A 23786-nucleotide genomic window follows, 5' to 3' on the forward strand; every position below is an offset into this window, starting at 1 on the left:
TCTCCCTCTTTGTATCGGCTCTTTATCTCCCTTGAAAAAAAAAAAGTCCCTGATCAAGTATTTTGTAGTTTAAAATTACAATTTTCCACAAGTTGGCGATATAGATTACTAAATAATCACTTTATCGCATCTTCTAGTTGTTAGTTTGCGTTGCGCCGGGTTCAATTCCCGCTCATAAGAATATCAGGCGTTTAAGATAATTGAGCAGCTAGTTGAATTAAGAGTTAACGAATTCTGGTCCAGAAATTAAGAAATAACAGCCAAAGGAATCCAATGTGTTGACCACATATATCATCCATCTAAAAATAGTACGCTCGGAAATAATCTTTAAGTTTAAATGTTTGTAACGACGAATAAATACGACCAACAACGAATAAATACGTAGAACAAAATTAAATGAAAATGAAATCTTTCAGTTTAACGGCCCACGATTATGCACGGAGACGGAATGGTCAAAGCAAATGAATGATGATGGAAGAATTGGAGGAATGAGAATGTGGAAGGAGACAGGAGTGCCCCGAGAAAATCCATGTAGAGAATGTTGTCTATCACAAGTTTCATTGGCCGGGGATTGAACCAGGGACCCCGCGCGCACCAGACACGAGTTCTCCACCACTTAGCCATCATAACCCCCAGTAAATTAAATAAAATAAAAAAAAGCAATGTTACATGTACACCACGTGAAGGAGCTTGGTTTATACGACGTGATACTTTTTCAATTAATATTGAAACCAGAATTGGTAGTAAGATTTCTACCACTTTCAGTTTTAGCAGAGAGATTAGAGAGAAGACGGAATATATCCTTGGGACGCTTAATTGATAGCACGAAACTGTTCCTCAGCATACTACTATTTTTGTTTTCTACTATTTATCAACATGAACATAGGAAATGGTTGGTTTCTACCATTTTCTGTGGATAGATCGCCTCCGTCAAAAAATTCAGTTCCTAACTTTATATTCTCTACATCTTGATCAGAATTAATGCTGATCGATCAAGTAGTTCTTGAGATGTTCTTTGTCTCTCAGACAGATGGACACACGAACAGACATGGTTTAGTCTTCCGGACAAACAGACAGACATGGTTTTGTCTCCAGGACAGACGGACACAGAACAGACATGGTTTAGTCTTCCGGACAGACAGACATGGTTTTGTCTCCAGGACAGACAAACACGGTTTTGTCTCCAGGACAGACGGACACACGAACAGACATGGTTTAGTATTCCGGTCAGACAGACAGACATGGTCTTGTCTCCAGAACAGACGGACACACGAACAGACATGGTTTAGTCTTCCGGTCAGACAGACAGACATGGTCTTGTCTCCAGGACAGATGGACACACGAACAGACATGATTTAGTCTTCCAGGGAGACAGACAGACATGGTCTTATTTCCAGGAAAGACAGACACACGTACAGACACGGTTTTGTTATTAGGAGAGACAGACACACGTACAGACATGATTTAGTCTTCCGGAGGGACAGACAGACATGGTTTTGTTTCCAGGAAAGACAGACACACGAACAGACATGACGAACCGACAGACACGGTTTTGTCTCCAGGACAGAGACACACGAACAGACATGACGGACAGATACACATGGTTTTGTCTCCAGAACAGACGGACACACGAACAGGCATGGTTTAGTCTTCCGGACAGACAAACAGACATGGTTTGTCTCCAGGACACAGAAATAGACATGGTTTAGTCTTCCGGACAGACAGACAGACAGACATAGTTTTGTTTCCAGATCGGACGAACACACGAACAAACAGAGTAAACATATAAAAAAGTTTTGCCTGATAAACCAAATTCTTTAATACACTTCAGGAATACTTGTTGATTTTTCACCACACTATACCATCATATTCGCCTGATAATGAATGAGAAAATAACCGTTGTCATACATCTAAACATATAAATATTTTATTATTTTTTCATTTAAATGTTATTTTTATAATTATTTTAATTTTTCTTGGTTGGTATTACAGTCTCGTAATCGTACGTAAATTCTAGAATTACAAATAAAGAAATTTCTCTGTTGTGCATGCATCCTAAAAGTGTGCATTGTGCAAATATATCTAATTACAAGGATAGAATTTATTTAATTTAACGTATTATATTTCTGCGCTAAGGTTACTGGGGAATAACATATTTAAAAATTGGTGAAAATGAAAGATGTACTCCAGTAATGATCGATCGATCTATATAATCGACGGCATAGTATCGACGACGGTAGCTGTGCTGTTAAGAATTTGAAATGTTCTGATATCAGGCTAACATACATGCAAGAAAGTTAAGTAATGTACTGAAGCCATCTGGAGCAAGACATTCTAAATCTATGAGATGACAACACTGCATAATCGTAACGGGATAACACTAGGGGAGTCGGCGAACCCAACAGCACAACGCCGGAAAACAAGAAACGTGGTGGATGTATCCTGGGCTACAGTGTTCCTCGGTACACGTGCAACTATTAACTATCAAACTATTCAAGCCACGTGGAATGGTGCGACAGTAGTAGCTTTCATTGAATAGTAGTGCTTATTCTTTTTTTTTATTATTTCATTTCGCCTGCCTAGTATTTACATATTCATCTTTGAGTGATTAGTTAAGTGAATTATATTTTTTCATCAGCGAGTTTGCGTTATTTTCTTGTTTTGTAAAATTCAAGGAACATTCCTAATTTATAAAAAGCCGGCAATTTTTTTTTTTTTTTTTTTTTTTTATCATTGCGGCTTGCGATAAGCAGCAGGGAGGAGACCTTTGAGTCTGCCCCCGGTTCTCATCGTACAAGAGATACTAATATTTTTTTAAGTCTAAAAATACGTATTTTTAGTTTCTCCAAAAATCATGGGGCGCGGAAGAGCGACGAAACTTCTACGGAAAACAGACTCTGTAGTTGAATCATCAACAGGCAAAATCGAACTGAAACGCAAAATTACTCTACTAAATGGTGTTGCTATTATAGTTGGAACCATCATAGGCTCTGGTATATTTATTTCACCTAAAGGTGTTTACGAGTATACGCATTCTGTGGGCATCTCCCTCGTAATATGGACACTATGTGGAATTTTCTCTATGCTCGGTGCGTTGTGTTACGCCGAGTTGGGAACGTGTATCACGCGATCGGGCGGTGACTACGCTTACATATTAGAGGCTTTCGGTCCGTTGCCGGCGTTTCTCAGGCTGTGGGTGGCGTTAATTATCATAAGACCCACTACTCAAGCTATTGTAGCGTTAACCTTCGCACAGTATTTCGCCAAGCCCTTCTTTCCCGACTGTGAGCCTCCAGAGAGTGCTGTCAAACTCCTTGCTGCTGTTTGTCTTTGTAAGTAATTATTTATTAATTTTGTATATTTGTTCTTTATCTGCCTAATTACTTCTTACAATTATATTATGTTCAAAAATTAAGCTTAGTTCTGAAATGTTTAGTAGTTTAGCAAAAATGAAGGATTATTTTTAGAAATTTTAAAATTGTATTTATCAAATTTTTATTATTATTATTATTATTATTATTATTATTATTATTATTATTATTATTATTATTATTATTATTATTATTATTATTATTATTATACAACCTTTCATTTTTGCACTTTGTTGAAAATAAGGAAGGAAGGAAACTCCTGCTCATTGTTATAAAAACTGTAAACGAAAACGTTTATCTAAATTAGAATTGTCTATGAGACAAGCATTGAGTCTATCTCGTCTCGAAAAGATGCTATGAAACCGATGTCTCGTCTCGGAAAATGTATCTGTTTCTATTGGAAGAGGTATGCCTCGTCTCATATCTCATCAGGAAAATTCTGCCGTCTTGTATTTTGGGCAACTCTAATCTATTTGGTCTAGGAATTAATTCGTGCGGTTGGTATGCACACATTGAAGCTGTAGTACAAACACAAAATACATAAATACCTTAAGAAAAATATTGTCCATCGCTAGCCACCACTTTCGCCCATCTGTCAGGCAATGTACGGATTCCGTGGCGAAAGAAGTTCTCATCCTTGGAAGCGATCCAGTCAGAGACCCATGTTTCGATATCTTCTGAAGAAGTAAACCGCTGCCAATCAAATCGTTGTTCATGCAATCGAACAAGTAGTAGTCCGAAGGAGCAACGTCTGGTGAATACGGCGGGTGGGGTAAAACTTCCCATCCGACATTTTCTAAATAGGTTTTGACCGGTTTTGCGACATGTGGGCGAGCGTTATCATGTTGAACAATAAGTTTATCATGTCTGTTCTCCCATTCTGGTCGTGTTCTGGCCAGAGCTTGCTTCAAACGCATTAATTGTCGTCGATAACGTTCTCCATTCATAGTTTCACCCGGTTGCAGCAACTCATAGTACACCACACCTTTCATATCCCACCATATGCACAGCATAACCTTTGCACAGTGAATATCTCGTTTTGGTTGTGATGGACCTGGTTCACCTGGTTTCACCCAGGCCTTTTTTCGTTTAGGGTTCTCGTATTGGATCCACTTCTCATCACCCGTAATAATTCGATGCAGAAACCCCTTTCTGCTCTGTCGTTGAAGCAGCAATTCGCAAATGGTTTTTCGTCTTTCAACGTCTCTGTCTTTCAATTCATGTGGAACCCAATGTGACATCTTTTGAATCATTCCCATGGCTTTCAAGCGTTTGGAGACTGTTGTTTGATCAACGCCTAATGCTGCTGCAAGTTGTTCCTGCGTTTGACACGAATCCTGCTCGAGCAATGCTGTCAATTCTTCGTCTTGAAATTTTTTTGGCTGTCCAGCTCGCTCTTGGTCTGCCAAGCCGAAATCACCACTTCTAAACCGTGCAAACCACTTCTGACACGTTCGCTCAGCTAGAGCATGGTCACCATACACTTCCACCAAAATACGATGACTTTCAGTCGCACTTTTCTGCATGTTAAAGTAATGCAGTAGGACACCCCGCAAAAACACTTTATCAGGCACAAATTGCGCCATGTTCACTTAACTACAAACTGGTGTTGTTGACGCTTTAATCCACTGCCCTATACTACGAACGATACGCGATGACAGGGGTTTGCAACACATGTGTGGATACACGGAACTGTGGGACGCTCCGTTCGTTGCGCCATCTCTTGTCCACCCGCACGAATTAATTCCTAGACCAAATAAATGTTATTTTCATTTGCATTTTGCTATTTTTTTTAAAAAAAATAGCTCGCCCAGTTTTAAAAGAGAATAGGACTATTGTATTAAAATCGTAGAAACAAAACAATACAGCAAACTCGCTTTTAAAATTGTATTTGTTGTAATATAACGATCTTATTTCATATGTGTTCAGTTAAGATGCTTCCATCCGAGTGAGATACGATTTGGGGTTGCTGGTGGGAGAAATTATTTTGAAAAAAAAAAAATCCTTGATTTTCCAAGAATTACTCCTCCTATGGTGAAGGAAACACAAACTTTCTGGAAAAAATCATATAAATATAGCACTGTTACCTATAGTGCAAAAATACCATTGAATACGTTTGAGATATGCTTAAGAGCTGTCGTTTTTAGTAAGCAAAAAATTATGCATAATTTGTTCATCTGTATGTCCTTGGTTTTATAATTTTTATCTGATCTGACTATATAGCTGGTCCGGGAACCATTCCAAATCACTGTTAACACATATGTTCATCTGTTCGAAACGATCGTTTTATCTCAATTGGGACCTCTAGTAGTCTTGCAGAGTAGTATTTTGTTTCCTTATTCGAGAAACGGATACCAAGCATGATCTTCCAAGAAAAGGGAATACTGTGAGGCATTATATAATAATAACCGAGAAAAATTTTATACGTTTTCAAAAAATTAAGATGTTGCCCTAATTTTTGTTGTTATTGTTGAGTAACATGAAGAAATGAGATTATGGACATTAGGTGTGATTTAACGTTTAAGTGACGTCTCTAATTATGCTTTAAAACTTTAGACCTCAACTTTAAGAAGAGTGCGCTTAGTCCCCATGTTTCTTGATAATCGAACAAAAGATTTTCTCCTTTTTAGTGTATTTTTCTAAACTTTCGTTACTAAGGCAATAGCACTGAAACACCCTATATATGTGTTGAAGTCAAAAGAAAGTCACTTTTATTTTTATTCTTTTTACATATATCTCCCCCTCCCCTTCCCCTCCCGTATGTTGCACCGTAAAAGTGAAATAACGAAAACATCCTAGGCTTGAACCTTATCTATGTTGAAGGGTTTGATCAAGGTCGGTCTGGTGGTTCAAGAGTTATTAAGTTTTATTTATTTTTATAGATTTCTCTCTTCCCCTCCCCCCCCAAGTTCTGCTGTTAAAGTGATATGATAAAAACCATCTCAGGTCCAAACCTCATCTATGTTGATTTTTTTTTTAAAAGATCGGTCTGGTGGTTTAAACTGATGAAGTCACAAATACAGTCAATTTTATTTGTACTTTTTTACATATCTCCCCCTCCCCCTCTCTTCGGTGCACTGGAAAAGTGAAATGAAGAAAACATTCCAGGCTCAAACCTTATCTATGATGAAAGTTTGATCGAGATCGGTCTGTTGGTTCAAGAGTTATTGTTTTATTCATTTTCATATATTTCCCCTCCTCCCCTCCCCTTCCCTAAGATCTACCGCCAAAGTGATATGATAAAAACCACCTCATATCTGAACCTCATCTATGTTGAAAATTTGGTTAAGATCGGTCGGGTGGTTTAAACGTGATGAAGTCACAAAAACAGTCACTTTTATTTTTACTTTTTTGACATATATCTCTCCCTCCCCCTCCCCTTCGTTGCACTGTAAAAGTGAAGTGAAGGAAACATTCCAGGCCGAAACCTTATCTATGTTGAAAGTTTGATCGAGATCGGTCTGCTGGTTCAAGAGTTATTAAGTTTTATTTATTTTTATAGATTTTGCCCTTCACCTAAGATCTACCGTTAAAGTGATATGATAAAAACCATCTCATGTATGAACCTCATCTATGTTGAAAATTTAGCTAAGATCGGTCGGGTGGTTTAAAAGTGGTGAAGTCACAAAGACAGCCACATTTATTTTTACTTTTTTGACATATATCTCTCCCTCCTCCTCCTCTTCGTTGCACTGTAAAAGTGAAGTGAAGGAAACATTCCAGGCCCAAACCTTATCTATGTTGAAAGTTTGATCGAGATCGGTCTGGTGATTCGAAAGTTATTAAGTTTTATTTATTTTTATAGATTTTGCCCCTCCCCTAAGATCTATCGTTAAAGTGCTATGATAAAAACCACCTCATGTATGAACCTCATCTATGTTGAAAATTTAGTTAAGATCGGTAGGGTGGTTTAAACGTCATGAAGTCACAAATACAGTTACGTTTATTTTTACTTTTTTGACATATATATCTCTCCCTCCCCCTCCCCTTCGTTGCACTGTAAAAGTGAAGTGAAGGAAACATTCCAGGCCCGAACTTTATCTATATTGAAATTGTGATCGAGATTGGTTTCGTGGTTCAAGAGTTATTAAATTTTATTCATTTTCATATATTTCCCCTCCTCCCCTCCCCCTCTCCTAAGATCTACTGTCAAAATGAAATGATAAAAAAACTTCCCAGGTTTGAATTTCAAATATGTTGAAAATTTGATTTAGATCGATCGGGTGGTTCAAAAGTAATTAATTCACAAACATAGTAAGTTTTATTTTTATATTTATTGATTTTTGTGTATCTCCCCCTTTACCCCCTCCCCTACGTTGTTCCGTCAAACTGAAATTATAAAAATTATGCCAGTCTCGAACCTCATCCACATTGAAAATTTGATCAAGATCATTCGGGTGATTCAAGAGTTATTAAGTTTTATTTATTTTTTCTATGTCCGTCTCCTCCCCTTCTCCTAAGTTCTACCGTCAAAGTAAATAGCTTAAAACACTTCCAGGGCAGAACGGCATCTACGTTGAAAATTTGATCGAAATCGATCGGGCGGTTCAAGAGATTAAGAGTCACAAACATAGTCACTTTCAATTTTATAATATAGGTTATCGAAACCGTAAATTTTTGTTTAATTTTTGTGCGCTTAATACAAGCTCTTTGCGACGTACTTTGTTTCATATTAATAATTAAAATTGTAGTATTTATTTTTCTAACATTAGAACAAATTACATTATAGCATTTTTTATTATATCAATACAAAATAGATGTATATCTTTTTTTAATCAACGTTTGCATTCAATTTTCTACCTTCCAAAATAAGCAAGATACTACAGTTAATTAATATTCACAACTAACGTTGTGTACTAGCATACTGTTGTTTGGAGGTGCGTTTGGTTTCCTTGGATGCTTGTCATGGTTGCAATAATAGGGTAGGGTTTGAAATTCTTGAAATGGGTAAAGACAATGGAAGATGCTTGGTGCGCCTAGCAAGAAACATAATTTTACACAGAAATGAGTAGAATTCGTGAAGTTGAATTTAATTTGGTAAATATAATTGCAAGAATTTCACTGGTTTGCAAGAGTCAGTTCGAAAATACTCTTTAGCGTTATTTTTTAGAGGGGGCAGTGCTCTTCCTAGACCCTCCCTGGCTACGGGCCTGTCTAAAAGTTCTTTTTACAGCTAGTGTCTTCTACTTTTTAAGTCTTTATTCAATAGTTTTAATAGCATTGAGAACGATTTGTAATCTCTCTCATCTTATCATTAAAAAAAAAACACGATGCTCAAACTCGATATAGTCAACAGAACTCCTAGCTGTATGCAACCAGCATAACCCTCGCGAGTTTGGGTTGTATAAACAGCAGGGGCTCAATAAACATTTTAAAATAATTTTACAACACGGTCAACTGCAATGAAACATCAGGTAAAAATATTGTATTGTCGTCGGGTTTACGTATCTATACAACATTTCAAAGCTCTTTATAGTTAGTATGGAAGTGCACAAAATTTAAGTTGCAATATTCGAAATTAACAGACAGAAAAGTAACTTAATAATAATATTATTAATAACAAAACTACAAATTTCTTGGCTATTAACAGAAAATATACCACATAGAAACATACTCTAACGGGTACCTCTCAATAGCGAACACTTCTGTAATATATATATATATATATATATTTGTCCCGGAAGAAATACGTGTATTTTTATAGGAAAGAACCCTTCGTTTTACGGACACTTTTAGATACTATAGAATGTAAGAAAATAATGTACTATAAACTTTCAGAAGGCAAATTTGGAAATCAAATTTGAATATTTCCTACGTAATACTTCTAAGATTCATCATTGATGATAGAAACGTTAATTTTTTGCAAAGAAAAGAAATTATTTTAGAAGTTACGTATTGGCCAATTATAAGTATTTACATATATATCTGTAATCCGCATTGTGTGATTGAAACAATCTCTGGAAAATATCTGTAACGAAAATAGCCCGGAGATTCGAATCTAGTACTCCTAGATGTAATCATATTGAACCAAACATGGATGCTATAACCTTTTTTTATACTGCTGTCTAGGCCATAAAAAATAAATAATTCCAGCCATTAGATACTTAATTCTAAACACCAATTTTACATCGCCTGGAATGAAAGAAAATAAAAGATCAGTCAGGATAAGTTAAATAGCACCGGGACTTGAATCCTGAACTTCTCTAATCATAGGTACAGCATCTTGTAATTTTCTAGTCCGCTATTGGCAGAATTTGGACGAAAGAGATGATCTGATTTTCTCTTGAAATTATAAAGGAGATAAGGAAGTTGTAAGAATGTAGGATCTTTCCAAGTCACCTATCATTTTACATTTTCCCTTTCTATTAGGCCTACATTTGCAAAGATAAGCAATGAGAAAAATGTGACTGATCTTGCAATATACTCTCTCGATATTTTCCCGGCATAATAATAGAGAAACTCCAGAGTCACAAAATTCACTGGTTTCCAACCTTTTTTGATTGACGATGCGCTTTACTGATTGAATACAGCATCGCGACACATTTGTTTGATTTTATATTAACAATAATATAAATTATAAGGTGTGTCCCAAAAGTCATGAAATATATTTTGTTTTGCCGCGCTCCGATAGGTCGCAGCACGTTCGGGCGTGTTGAGTTAGCTGGGCTGGACCTCAGATTTGCAGCATACCCTAGGTAAGTCTGCTCCGAGTATCGGTGGTTGCAAGATAGCTGATTTAGTGCACCACTGTTTTGAGACCACATAATGGCAGATACTTTCGAACAACGTTGGCGATCAAATTCTGCACAAAACTTGTCAAAAACGATTAAGAAAGTCATGAACTGCTGCAACAACGGTTCATCCATGTGCATATAGACTCGCCGCTATCTGGATTCTATGTCAGACAACGTGCCCTGTCACACCTCTTAGCACGTTCGTAAGTTCCTTGCGAAGCATAACGTGGTAACGCTGCTGTAGCCACCCTACAGTCCTGAACTAGCTCCGACCGAGGTTCCCCCTCCAAGATCAAGGAAGTACTCAAAAGACGCCGTTTTGAGAGCATTGAGACTATCTAAACGGCTGTGATAACTGCTTTAAAGGAGATTCCCGTCGCAGCCTTCAAGGGGGCATACCGGGCATGGGAGAGTCGGTGGAAAAATGTGTAGATGCTCATGGACATTACTTTGAAGAATATTAACCCTTTGTACAGTCTTGTTAATAAATCTTGTAAAAAAATATATATTTCACTTTCTGCACACACCCTGTATGCTAGTGTATACAACAGGAAGTCCGGGTTTGTTGCTACCGTTGGAGGTGTTGGAGGTGGAGGAGTCCGTCTCTAAATTGATTTTGACTCATTATTAAATCCTTCATGATTTTTAAATTCTAAAATTTCGCGACACACCCTATTGGACTGTGCGACACACCGGTTGGAAACCACTAGCCTAATTGACCGCCTTATTTTGCAAATTATCATACTAGTACACATAAACATAAATGATTTATTGTATATAGTTGTCTGCTCAACAGACAGAAAGAGTTTAACTGTGTAAGATGAACCAATAAAGATGTCAATGTTCTGTAACAATTAACTATTTCCCTTTTTTTCTGCTGTTGCAAAACTAAACAGTTTGTTCCTGCCGGGGAGATATTTTTCAATATATTTAATGTGTCGTTCTCTAACATTTATACTAATTGGTTCATGAATATTCAATTACTTAAACTAACCTTCAACTAAGTGTTGGCGATGATTTAAGAGAAAGGACATAACCCATGAGTAATATTTAAAGTTCATTGTTTACATGTAAGTATGTGTATGCTTATTTTCATATGGTATTGTGATGCGTTTAAACTAAAAGACAACGCCTCTCGCATACACTTTATGGAGCAATATAGAGTTCATAATGACAGGTTATGGTCGTAAATTACCTGGAGCTTTTACACTGGGTGGATGATAGGTCAAGAATTCACGTTCTTCTCTCTAAAGAGGGATAGGAAGAGAGAAAGAGAGATAGAAAAGAAAAGAAAGCTCATCAAATAAAATATGACATACAAGTATCCTTTGGTTTTGTAACTTTAGATTGCGCCGTCATAATGTCGTATCTACGGGGCCGCGGTGACTCAGTGATAGAGCGTTCACCTCTGGTTCATGGGGTTCTTAGTTCGATCCTAGCTCACGCCAACTAACTTTGTGGTGGACAAACACTGTGTGGGTGGGTTATTTCGGGGTTCTCCTGTTTCCTCCCACTTTCTTCATTCCACCATTTCATTCATTTCTCATCATCACCGTCTCCTTTAGCCTACCCGGCATAATCGTGGGACATAAAACCTAAAGATGTTATTTCATTTCATTTCATAATCTCGTATGTATACTTTGTCATCAACAAATAGTGACTTGTCGCAAACTAATTTTCTATAGACTAAGATCTTGACATTATAATTATTACCTTTTATGAATTGCAATCTTTCCTTTTCTTGCCATTTTTATCTTCCACCACACCTATCACATTCTTCAAAATACAGTTCCTCCAGAAATGGTGTTTAACAAGTTTGTTTTCGTTTGTTTAATAATATTTAATCTCAATCTTTCCCTTAATGTTTTCAAACACATCCTGATTGCCTCTTCTTTTCATCTATTTTGTCAATCTTCTTCATACTCTCATTTCAATACCATGCGAGAAACATCCAAATAGTTAGTGTCCCGATCCGACCTGCTTACATATGACACAAAACAATGTTTTCATGCTCATTTTCTCACATACTCCCCTTGGACACCAATATATTTTTTGTCATCTTTACTGTACAGCTCAACAGTACAGAAAAATGTTCTCTCTGGTTCTGTAACCATTGATCAACAACATTGTTTCTTGAGTATGGGAAACAAATGATGGTCTCTTGGGATCAAATCAGCCGAATATGGTGGCAGCTCTAGTACTAAGAACTCTGGTTAGTGGATGTCAGCTTCCGCTATGTCACATATGCGGCTTAAGGATTTTTTTTCTTTTACGTCTCAGATTTGTTAGCATCAGGTACTTCTGGTCTAAATTCAGGATGATAATGGCCTGTCACTGTACCCATTATCAATAAAACTACACCTTGAGTACTGTCATAAAGACATCACCTTCACGCAGAAGCCTGCGCACGAAACATTTTTAGTGTTGGTAAGGATGATTCCTTCCAAATTGCGATGTACGGTTCCCTTGTGTTTCAAAATAATGAACCCTAGTTTCGTCCATGGCAATAATTCTGGATCAAAAGGCTATGGAAGCCTGTTGTAGAGTCAAATTGGCACCCAACAACATTTTATTTTCCTGAAATTCTAATGTTCACTAAAAACAGAATCAATGCCGTCACGCAGGGGCGCGCCTAAGGGGATCATCCGGGTCCAAACCCTCCCCCCCCAAAAAAAAAAAACTTTAACTCAACCAGGGTGTCTATCGGTCACGAAAGTCATGAAAAGGTCACGAAATCAGAAAACGGTCATGAAAGTCAAGAAAAAGTCACGAAATTTAGCTATTGGGTCACGATTTCTGAAAATCTCTACAAATATAAGTATATACCGGAAAATTTTGTTCTACACCTATAAAACGTCAAAATTCACCACCAAAAATATCTATGATCGGCTTTAGTCACTACCAAATCGCAAGCAAAGCACGCATCTATCGCATTTATAAAAAATCGGCCAAATTCGTATCTAAATTCGCTCTTGAGAATGTTACTAAATTTATGGTTTGGGAAAGAAAAGGCATGAAAAAGTCATGAAATTTCGTTTTGAAATTTTAGTAGACACCCTGTCAACAGACATTTGTACACTTTCTCCATAAAATTACACTTGTTTAACAGAGAAATGATTGATGTAGCATGAATATTTGATCTTACACTTCATCTGTATTCTTTCTCTTATAAGGAGCTCCTCCGTGGCTGAGCAGTTAGCGTACGCGTCTTTGGCGTGGGAGACCCGGGTTCGATTCCCGACGGGAGCTCATGTGGTTCGGATTCCACGTTAATCATTAGGTCCCGTTTCATATAGCCTTACTGCTGTAAAGGACGTTAAACTCCAGATCAAGTCAACTCTTTCTCTTATAAAAACAATTTAGTTCTATAATTTTTCTCTGAAAATGTAGATGGAAGTATTTTACAGTTACTTATTGTCTTTTCGGGTGCAGAATAATACAGTTCAATACATAGACATAATAGCTTGTAGTATTGCCCCCCCCCCCAAAAAAAAAAGCTTAAACACTTCCCAACTAAAATTTCTGGGTGCGCCCCTGCCGTCACATAATATCCAAGAATGTCTGCGAACACTGTAATAGCGTACTGTTACTTACTTTGAGTCAACAGAGCAGATTTCACACAACTATTTCCACATGAAAACCAATAATAATAATTAAATAAATATAGATATATAGATAGTCTTGGCATTTGGTCACACTGTTTACAAAACATTTTGCTAAAAATATGCAGCTTTTGTCGTGTGGACACAAGCTTTTCGGACACACCTTGTATTCTTCATTTTTTAAATTTATATATTGTAGTATTTGCTAATAAATTAGGCTTATTTAAAAAGAAGTTTCGACTATGATGTAGTTTCAATTAATTAAACAATTAAATAATTCAAAAATGTCATTAATTTGGTTGGCGGGGTCTAGATGCCTTAGCAACTACTGTATCTCTACACTTGAAGATATCACTCGTAAAGCACATATAACCAGTCTTTTCAATCTAAATTGTAATGTTTATGAAGTGTAACTGAAACAATGCGAGTTACACAGTTTAGTATTTTCTTCGTTTCATTTCATGACAGATCAGTATTTAATCGTTTGCAGCAGGTTGTATTGCAATATTTTATATCAAAGAGATGGGTAAAGAAACGTGTTCTTTTAAAGGTATAAGCAGCTAAAATTACTAAGAATTGAGATCAAATGATTCGGAAAATGATATAAAAATCAGTGGCAGATTCACATAAAAGGTAGGGACCGATCCTCTCAACTTCTCTTTACCTAAACCATTGATTCGTTAGGGAACATTATTATTATTATTATTATTATTATTATTATTATTATTATTATTATTATTATTATTATTATTATTATTATTATTATTATTATTCCAATCTGTGCGACACAGAACTGGCAGTGCCCAATCAAAATGTGAAGTACCGATCTTACACAAGCATTTCATTTGAATTGTGGATATTTCTCGGGCTAGTTCATTGGACCGGTATATGAGTTATCGAGTAACTATAAGAAGAAGGTTGACTCAAAATCTTTGAACTAAAAGTGTATATTTTATCTTTGTTTCGTAGAAATGGGTATAAGGTTGGGATGCAGGGCCTGAATCATAAGATGCTCAATTTCTTTCACCTTATTCAAATATTAATGCACCGTAAGCACAAACTAATTTTTGTGTAGCTAGAAGTTCGATTCCGTAACAATGCACTGTAACAAATAGATTGAGATTTAACCTCTTCACGGATATGGCATCAAATGATGCCACATATTTATCGGGAAAATAATCCGATTTTTTTTTCACAAAGAAGAGTGCGAACTGAAGGTAAGTAAAAACATGTGCTATCTTCAGTTCGCACTCTTCTTCGTGAAAAAAAAAAAAAAAAAATCGGATTATTTTCGCGATAAATATGTGGCATCATTTGATGCCATATCTGTGAAGAGGTCAACAGTAAATTCAGAATTGCATTTAAAACATTAGGATAAAATTATCGAATACCAAATACAATCTTTGATGCAATCGTAAACATATTGCTACAGGATATTTCAAAACTCTGGAAACATAACGAGTTTTATAGAATAGTTGAACTCATATCCATAGACACATAGAGAATCGAATTTATTTGGGCTCTGAACCTTAACGTACAAACTTTTAAATCTGAGTCCGAACTTTGAAAGATTCTTTGTTTAGAACTTGTGGCTGACTCATCCAGCACTCCTTCAATGCATTTCTTTGCGTTTTGTCTGTGAGTGCGAGACATAGTCTACATTCTTCCGTAGAAGAATGTCAAATCTGTTAGATGTATCTAATATCTGCCTTTTATCAAATTTAATATGATACGCTAAAACTGCAGTATTGTTTTTTATAATCAGTGGCACTCTTTGGCCAACCGCCCCAAACTGTGTAATGTACATGTTATTTGGAACTTTATCACAAGTTTGAAAGACTTGTTTATTTCCTGGGAAGATGTAAGTAGTTGAACATCTCATTAACTTTACCCGACTTCTGCTGTCAAGCAGCAGAATGAATATACTGCGTTTCATTGAAATCAGAGTTATTTTCTCCTACCCGTGAACAATGACAACAGAAGACAGATCTTAGTTACGATTATCTTTTTAAAAAGGATATTGTGTTAACTCAAACAATGATATTGGCTGTTAAAGAGTAATAATAGTTACTTGCTTTGGAGTAATTCCGAAATCAAAAATGGGCAAAATTATGTTAGCCTTAAAATTATTGAATGAATCTGTAACAGTTATACGTATATAAAAGGAAGACGACGCTGAGAACATCGTTTTCCAGATTGTTTGTAGTATGCGTACGTAATGAGGAAATCAACAGCAATCATGAAATCGTTGCCCCATTTCTCTGGTCAGCTCCAAATTTGATTATTTTCTTCTCTTATGCGCAACATAATGTAGCAGTGTTCATTTTATCTTCTTGTTTTCGCAATTCAGTTGTTTGGAATACGAGTATTATTTTGACCCAAGAAGGTTGAAGACGATATATAGAACTTAATATTGATAAAACAAATCTTCCTAGAATTTCAATCTGAACATTCAAATTCTTTGCGTAAGAGCATCTGTATCCGAATGATTGGTGAAATTTTACGGTTTCAAAATAATTTTACTTTCCTCTAAATTATTGCGCAAGAATATTCATAGGGCTATGGTAGTGTCAACTGACTAAACCACAGTCAGTATTTTCAGGATAAAGTCTCCAGAAAAGAAAAAAAAAAACATGCAAAGTTTCGGGATTCAAAAATATAATCTTTATTGTGTGTGTGTAAGATAGGATTGCCACAGTTTTTAGACTTGATTTGATTTGATTTTTTGTGTTTAGCGTCCCTTTCAGCAGCGAGGTTGTATGAGACGTGGGCCTACAGCTTAAGGTGGAATGTAAACAATATGAACTCCCGCCGAGAATCGAACTAGAATCTCCCACGCCAAAATAGCGTACACTTCAGATTTTAAAAACAAAAATCTTACGATTTTTAGGGGGAAAAAACACGGATGATGTGTGATAATGAGAATTTACGTATAACAAACACACAGTAGCGCAGACTAATTTTGATTGGAGACTGGAGCAGTTAATTATGAACAATTGCAGCCAGCGGCGTGCCGTCAAGGGGACTAGGGGACTAGGCTATTCCCCTGGCATTTTCATTAAAATATTTTGTGATAAATATATACCAAAGAAAACGGAAACATTGTTTGTATTTCTCTATTTTCGTAAAATAACACTATTTCAATTGTTCTGACACAACTATAATCAGCGCCCGTGTGCTGGGTGCGACAGCGAAGTGGAGATCGGAAACGCTCGGGTTTTAATCGGCTTTTCTCGGGAAAGGGAACAGGGTCCAGCCAGCTAGTCCTCATATTATGCTGTCTAAGCTCTAAGCACGGGCGCATTTTCGCCGATCCCAAGAGGTTCGTCCAGTACATGGCTGAAGTAGCACTCTTATTGGCCACGTACGGATGACGTCACAAAGATCCAAGTTCAACCTGCTACTATGCGTGTTGCTTTCGTTTCTCTGTTTTGTGTGTGTGCGTGTTTAAAAACAGATTGAGGAGATTATCAATGTTATTACTAGTGAAATACATTGCATTATAATTCTTGATTATGTCCACTTCTTACACAGTACAAATAAATTATTCTTAAATAAGTCTTCGTCCAAATAAAAGTGTTATAAAACGCACTTTACATGAATGTTATTGACTACAATTTTAACATTTTTATTAAATCACAGAGCCAATATTAGCTGATGGTGCTCACAATGAATACACTGGTTTTTGCATAAATCGTGCACTTTGTTATGCAACACCTTTTGATGTCAAATTTATATACAGAACTTGGGTTCCACTCAATTGATGATGTAAAATTTAAAACGTTACTTTTACCATGTACAAAAATGTTTCTAAGATTAACTTTACATTACACGCTCCAGTTCGTCTTTATTTGCATTCAAAAGTAGGTCTGGTTTAGAAGTATTTTTCGGCAAATAACGTTGTAGTGTCGTTATTGATAAGCCATGCTCGGTTCAATTGCACGAGAAATGCCCACCAAACTGAACTAGATGGCCATCATTAGCTAGCATTCTTTATGAACCATATAAGGATACCAACTGGAACATGCAAGATGAATTACATTATATTTCGTTGGAGTTTAGCATCCCTTTCAACACCTAAGGTTATAATGAGACATGGACCTACTGCTTCACGTGGAATCCGAACCACATGGGATTACGCCGGGAATCGAATCCGGATCTCCTGGGCTAAAGATGCGTGTTAACGGTATAGTCACGATATAGTTCCAGACAATGTAAAGTTAACCCTGCTTTTTAGAAGGAATATACCAGGGTCAACTTTACATCGCCTTAAACTTTAAACCCAAGGGCCAACCTTCTGAAGAGGACTTGAAGAACAAGCGAGAGATCACAAGCTGACTACAGAAATAAACTATAAAATGGTCAAAATACTTAAGAGATGTTACGAGTTTGATATTTTGTCTTTCTTATACTACCATTCGAGACTTTTAAGTAATTAAACATTTAACAAATATAAACAGATGAAAACAAGGCGAGTGGTTTGATATTTGGAGTCCTGTTCAGCAGCAAAGCTATATGAGACGTTAAACTACAGCTTAACGTAAAATCCTAAGTACCTAAGTTCTCGCCGAAAATCAAACGCCGAAGACGTCTATGCTAATCATATAGCTACGAGAGAACTAAGGATGAAAATATGGTTATGATTGCATTGTTATTATTATTGAAGACTTGAGATTTCAATGCTGAATCTGAAATCAGACAAAAAGCACATATGGCCAATAAGTGGGAGAGAGGTTAGCGAGAAGTATACAAGGTTTAAGAAGGAGGCGCCAGGTAAACGGTTGGGAACCACTGCTTTAAACACTATCACTTACACTTTATAACCTCGCACTTGTGCTTCCTGCTTCACCCTGCCCTTGTGGGGAATTATTGCAAAACAAGCTTGTACATACGTCAGCACACATTGACCTGTATTTTACGCATTTGATATAATTGCATCAAGAAACCATTATCAATAAAGACACGACAATAACGTTTGTTACAAAATATGTTTCCACGTCCAATGTACGTACGAACTGCAGAAGTTAATTTTTAAAATTATACGAAACTCGTAATGTTTAAATGGGCCTATTCCATCAGCGGATTTTCATTCTACTACGAATGCTTTAAAAAAAGGATTCGCTTCATAATCCACTGGGAAGTGTAGGGGACCTAAGAAAACATACACCTGCATAGAACATGGAGTGAAGTTAAGAGCAAGGATAACAGATCAGAAAGCACTAGCTTAAAACACTGCAGACAATTGTATGTTGCATTTACTGCAGATTTTGAAATCACATTCCAAAAGCTGACAATTTACAGGAAAGATGTAGTAATTTATATTTGATTTTCAAATTGAATTTAGCATTCCTTTCAGCAGGAGCCTCATGAGCTTCTGCGGGGAGTCTAACACGGGTCTCCTGCGCCAAAGGTGTGTACGCTATCCACCTACCCATTAGGAAGCTATATGTAGTAAATTAGAAACGAAAGAGAATTTCTTAGAAACTAGCTTGTCTATACACTGAACCATGTAAGTATAGTCTTACAAACTTATAAACAACAACGCTAGACGTCTTCGGTGTGGGAGACCTGAGTTTTTTTTCCGGCGAGAACTTAGGTACTTAGGATTTTACGTTAAGCTGTAGTTTAACGTCTCATATAGCTTTTCTGCTGAACGGGTCTCCAAATATCAAACCACTCGCCTTGTTTTCATCTGTTTATATTTGTTAAATGTTTAATTACTTAAAAGTCTCGAATGGTAGTACAAGAAAGACAAAATATCAAACACGTAACATCTGGTTTTTTTTTTTTTTTTTTTTTTGGACAACTTTATAGTTTACTTCTGTAGTCAGCTTGTGATTCATCGCTTGTTCTTCAAGTCCTCTTCAGAAGGCTGGCCCTTGGGAACCACTGGTTTAAAGTTTAAGGCGATGTAAAGTTGACCCTGGTATATTCCTTCTAAAAAGCAGGGTTAACTTTACATTGTCTGGAACTATATCGTGACTATACCGTTAACACGCGTCTTTAGCCCAGGAGATCCGGATTCGATTCCCGGCGTAATCCCATGTGGTTCGGATTCCACGTGAAGCAGTAGGTCCATGTCTCATTATAACCTTAGGTGTTGAAAGGGATGCTAAGCTCCAACGAAATATAATGCAATTCATATTGTTTGTTCCAGTTGGTATCCTTATATGGTTCATAAAGAATGCTAGCTAATGATGGCCATCTAGTTCAGTTTGGTGGGCATTTCTCGTGCAATTGAACCGAGCATGGCTTATCAATAACGACACTACAACGTTATTTGCCGAAAAATACTTCTAAACCAGACCTACTTTTGAATGCAAATAAAGACGAACTGGAGCGTGTAATGTAAAGTTAATCTTAGAAACATTTTTGTACATGGTAAAAGTAACGTTTTAAATTTTACATCATCAATTGAGTGGAACCCAAGTTCTGTATATAAATTTGACATCAAAAGGTGTTGCATAACAAAGTGCACGATTTATGCAAAAACCAGTGTATTCATTGTGAGCACCATCAGCTAATATTGGCTCTGTGATTTAATAAAAATGTTAAAATTGTAGTCAATAACATTCATGTAAAGTGCGTTTTATAACACTTTTATTTGGACGAAGACTTATTTAAGAATAATTTATTTGTACTGTGTAAGAAGTGGACATAATCAAGAATTATAATGCAATGTATTTCACTAGTAATAACATTGATAATCTCCTCAATCTGTTTTTAAACACGCACACACACAAAACAGAGAAACGAAAGCAACACGCATAGTAGCAGGTTGAACTTGAATCTTTGTGACGTCATCCGTACGTGGCCAATAAGAGTGCTACTTCAGCCATGTACTGGTCGAACCTCTTGGGATCGGCGAAAATGCAGCACGGGCGTTCTGTCGTAAGCGAATTTAATGCTCGTTTCCTTTTTACAGTTAATAGTTTCAACGCTATTAAATTTTCAGTATTAATCTTGACACTTTAAGAAATCTAGTGAAGTGTGAACTTTTTAGATTATCAATATATTTTGCAAATGACTAGAACCATAAAGTATGGAAGGGGACTCGTTTGAGAAATCGAGTCCCTTACAGCAAAGCGATGGCGCAAGCAGTGATATTACTTCAATTGGTATAGGGGACAGTACGGGTGGGGATCGGCCGTTTCAGTCTTGTGTTCTGGACCATTGGATTCCTTAATTTTCAAGAAATGCAACAAATAATAACCAGTGGTAAAACAACTCCAAGCATTTCCATTTAGACAAAAATGAAAGATTATGTACATAATATCAAAACGGATTATTTTGCTTCTTCGAAATAGTTAACTGCATGTAAGACAAGAAACAAACTGTATTGCTGGCCTTGTATTCTGTTCCACATAGAAAAGGACGTGTGGAAGAATGATGGCTTTTGTGACATGAACAATTTTCACAAATCCAAGTTGCGCCAAGAAAAATGTTATTCACACCTGTCCACAATAACTAAATTGAAAACTTTCGGGAAACCAGAATTGATTTTTAATTGAGCAAGCAATGCAGAAGTTAATTCAAACCGAGAACTAATGAACCGATTGATTTATTCCTCTTGTTTTATGGCTAAACAAGAGTTATCATTTAGAAGTCATAACAAACAGGAAGATTCTGTCAATTAGGCAAATTATATTGAAGTAATTCAGTTACTTTCTAAGTACGACACTAAATGGACTTGCAGGGGCGCCTGAAGAAAATTTTCTAGGGAGGGGCCCATCCCCATGGTTGCTATGTTGCGTCTGGTATTTCTGGTATTTAATGTACGTGGTTTGCTATATTACGTATACATTTTCGTGAGCCAGAGGAAGGTCCGGGCCCCACCCTGCCCTCTAGTTCGGGCTCCCATGTTGACTTGTAATCTTCACAGCATGGAAGTGTTTAAAGGAACATCAAACAGAATTCAAAATTATATTATTAAATGTGTTGGTGAGTAATTCTGGATAAAATTAAGTCAGAAATAAACAATACACTTCTTACAGCAATAATGTTGGACAAAACTACGGACATTGCAAAGATCTCTCAACATTCAATCGGTACGTGAAAGACGGCAATTCATGAAAGATTTATTTGTTTTGCAGATGTTACTAGTGATTGCACTGCGACTGCTCGAAGTGGGAGCATGCTTTCGAAGTTCTCTCTCACTTTAATTGTAAGCAAAAGCTTGTAGCACTAGGCTATGGATGGAGCTGCCATATTTTCTGGACATTTAAACGGTTTACAATTTTTTTGTGAAATGGTGTTTGAGTGCACTCACCATACACTGCTATGCTCACAGACTCAATCTCGTTGTTCCACAATCTGTTAATCACATCAAGGAATGTAAAATATTTTTTTAGAATAAGTGGCATTCCAAATTTCTACGTATTCTCATATTACGTTTACGTATTTTCATATTCATCGAAACGCAGTAACGCGCTTGCTGAATCAGAAGTAACTAAGCGATTTCCAACGGTTGCCAATATAAGATGGAAGTACAATTCCAGAATTGTGAATGCAGTAAATGAAAATCAAATAGAACTCTTACGGTGTTCTGAGAACATTGTAGAAGATTCAGATAATTGCGACACCGAAGCTTTTATGACTACAAAAAAGAAAAAAAGAAAAAATGTGTGAGTTATCATTGAAGGATTTCGATTTTGCATTTCTACTAAAAGTTTTCAGTCATTTTTTTCGTGCACGGATATACTATTCAACATTCTTTAAAGTAAAACCTTGGATGTGAAATATTGCATCCAAAAAGTACAAAAGATGGTATCTCAACTTAGAAATGCAAGAAACGATTTTGAAGACTTATAGAAAAGTAGAATTGGATGACAACGGGAACCTTCTAATAAAAGACGTAAAGTAGATGACTCAACAGATTCAGAAATTAAATACGTGCGTCTCTTCAATTACATTATTGATACTGTGATTTCAAGATCTCAGTGAGTTACAATTTCTTGAGCTGTTAGATTTAAAGAATTTTCAGTGCTGGAAATCTCGATTTCCTGATTGCTTGTTTAAATCAATTTACGGGAGTTTTTTTTTTTTTTTTTTTTTTTTAAATTTTAACAATTTGCGGAGTGAATTAATATAGGTTTACAGACTTGGATTTTTCAAATAAAATTGTGACTGAAATTATCCACTTCTTGAAAGAAAGAGGCTTGGTTGAAGAAGCGTTTACAGAAACATATAAATTATGTTATTTGGTGTCAACAATACTACTCAGGACCTCCACTCTACAGCACACATTCTCTTCGAACCTAGTCCCCTGTGAGAAAAGTCACGGCACGCCACTGATTGCAGCACACAAAAAACAAACATACATAAAGTATTTTACAATTCCCGGTGGGAGATCATATGCTATGAATTTCAAATTACCTGTAGGTTCTCGCTTGGTATATGAAAGAGATATTACATTTAAATCCAACCAACTAAGTGCAGTACAAAAATCTTTTTGTGCGACTGAGCTGAGTTCTGAAAGCAACATCACTGGAGTTCTGTTAGGGAGATCCAGAGTTCAATCCCAGGACGGTGGCGGCTATTGTATAATTTTTTTTTTTTTTAAAAAAATGGAAGAGTAAAATTATCGGTTGAAACCGTTGTTATGTGTAATTAGAAGATATTTCATTCGTTTTCGTAGACAAAATAATTTAACATGAGTGTAGCTTTAATATGACATAATAATCTGTTAAAAAGAATCCTCATTAAATGATCGTTTAAAAATTATTACCTGGAACAATTGGATGTATGTTGGAGGCTCATTTCCACATAATTCGTTATCTAGTCAGTGTTATATGTATACTTACTGATAATTATATATTCGTTTCCAATAAGTACGTTTCTTCCGTAAACCTTTCTTATACATTGAAAATCAACTGGAAATATATTATTTTAAGGGGGCGCGGTGGCTCAGTGGTAGAGCGTTCACCTCTGGTGCTTGGGGTCCCTGGTTCGATCCCAGCTCGCGCCGTGTGAACTTTGTGGTGGACAAACACCGTGCTCGTGGGTTTTCTCGGGGTTCTCCCGTTTCCTCCCAGTTTCTTCATTCTACCATTTCACTCATTTCTCATAATCATCGTCTC

The 23786-nt window shown here is 36.5% G+C and overlaps 1 protein-coding gene across 1 annotated transcript in view; it reads left to right on the forward strand.

Moving 5' to 3' along the window:
• The first annotated feature begins 2390 nt into the window (after positions 1-2390).
• JhI-21 (Juvenile hormone Inducible-21) overlaps positions 2391-23786 on the forward strand; it is a 93797-nt gene continuing 72401 nt past the window's right edge. The window contains exon 1 of the mRNA XM_081761062.1: positions 2391-3332. Within this exon, the coding sequence (XP_081617188.1) occupies positions 2855-3332 (478 nt within the window). The 5' untranslated portion in view covers positions 2391-2854. The remainder of the gene's footprint in view (positions 3333-23786) is intronic.

This window comes from Thermobia domestica, chromosome 1 (assembly GCF_964235325.1).
Source record: "Thermobia domestica chromosome 1, izTheDome1.hap1.1, whole genome shotgun sequence".
Taxonomy (NCBI): Eukaryota; Metazoa; Arthropoda; class Insecta; order Zygentoma; family Lepismatidae; genus Thermobia; species Thermobia domestica.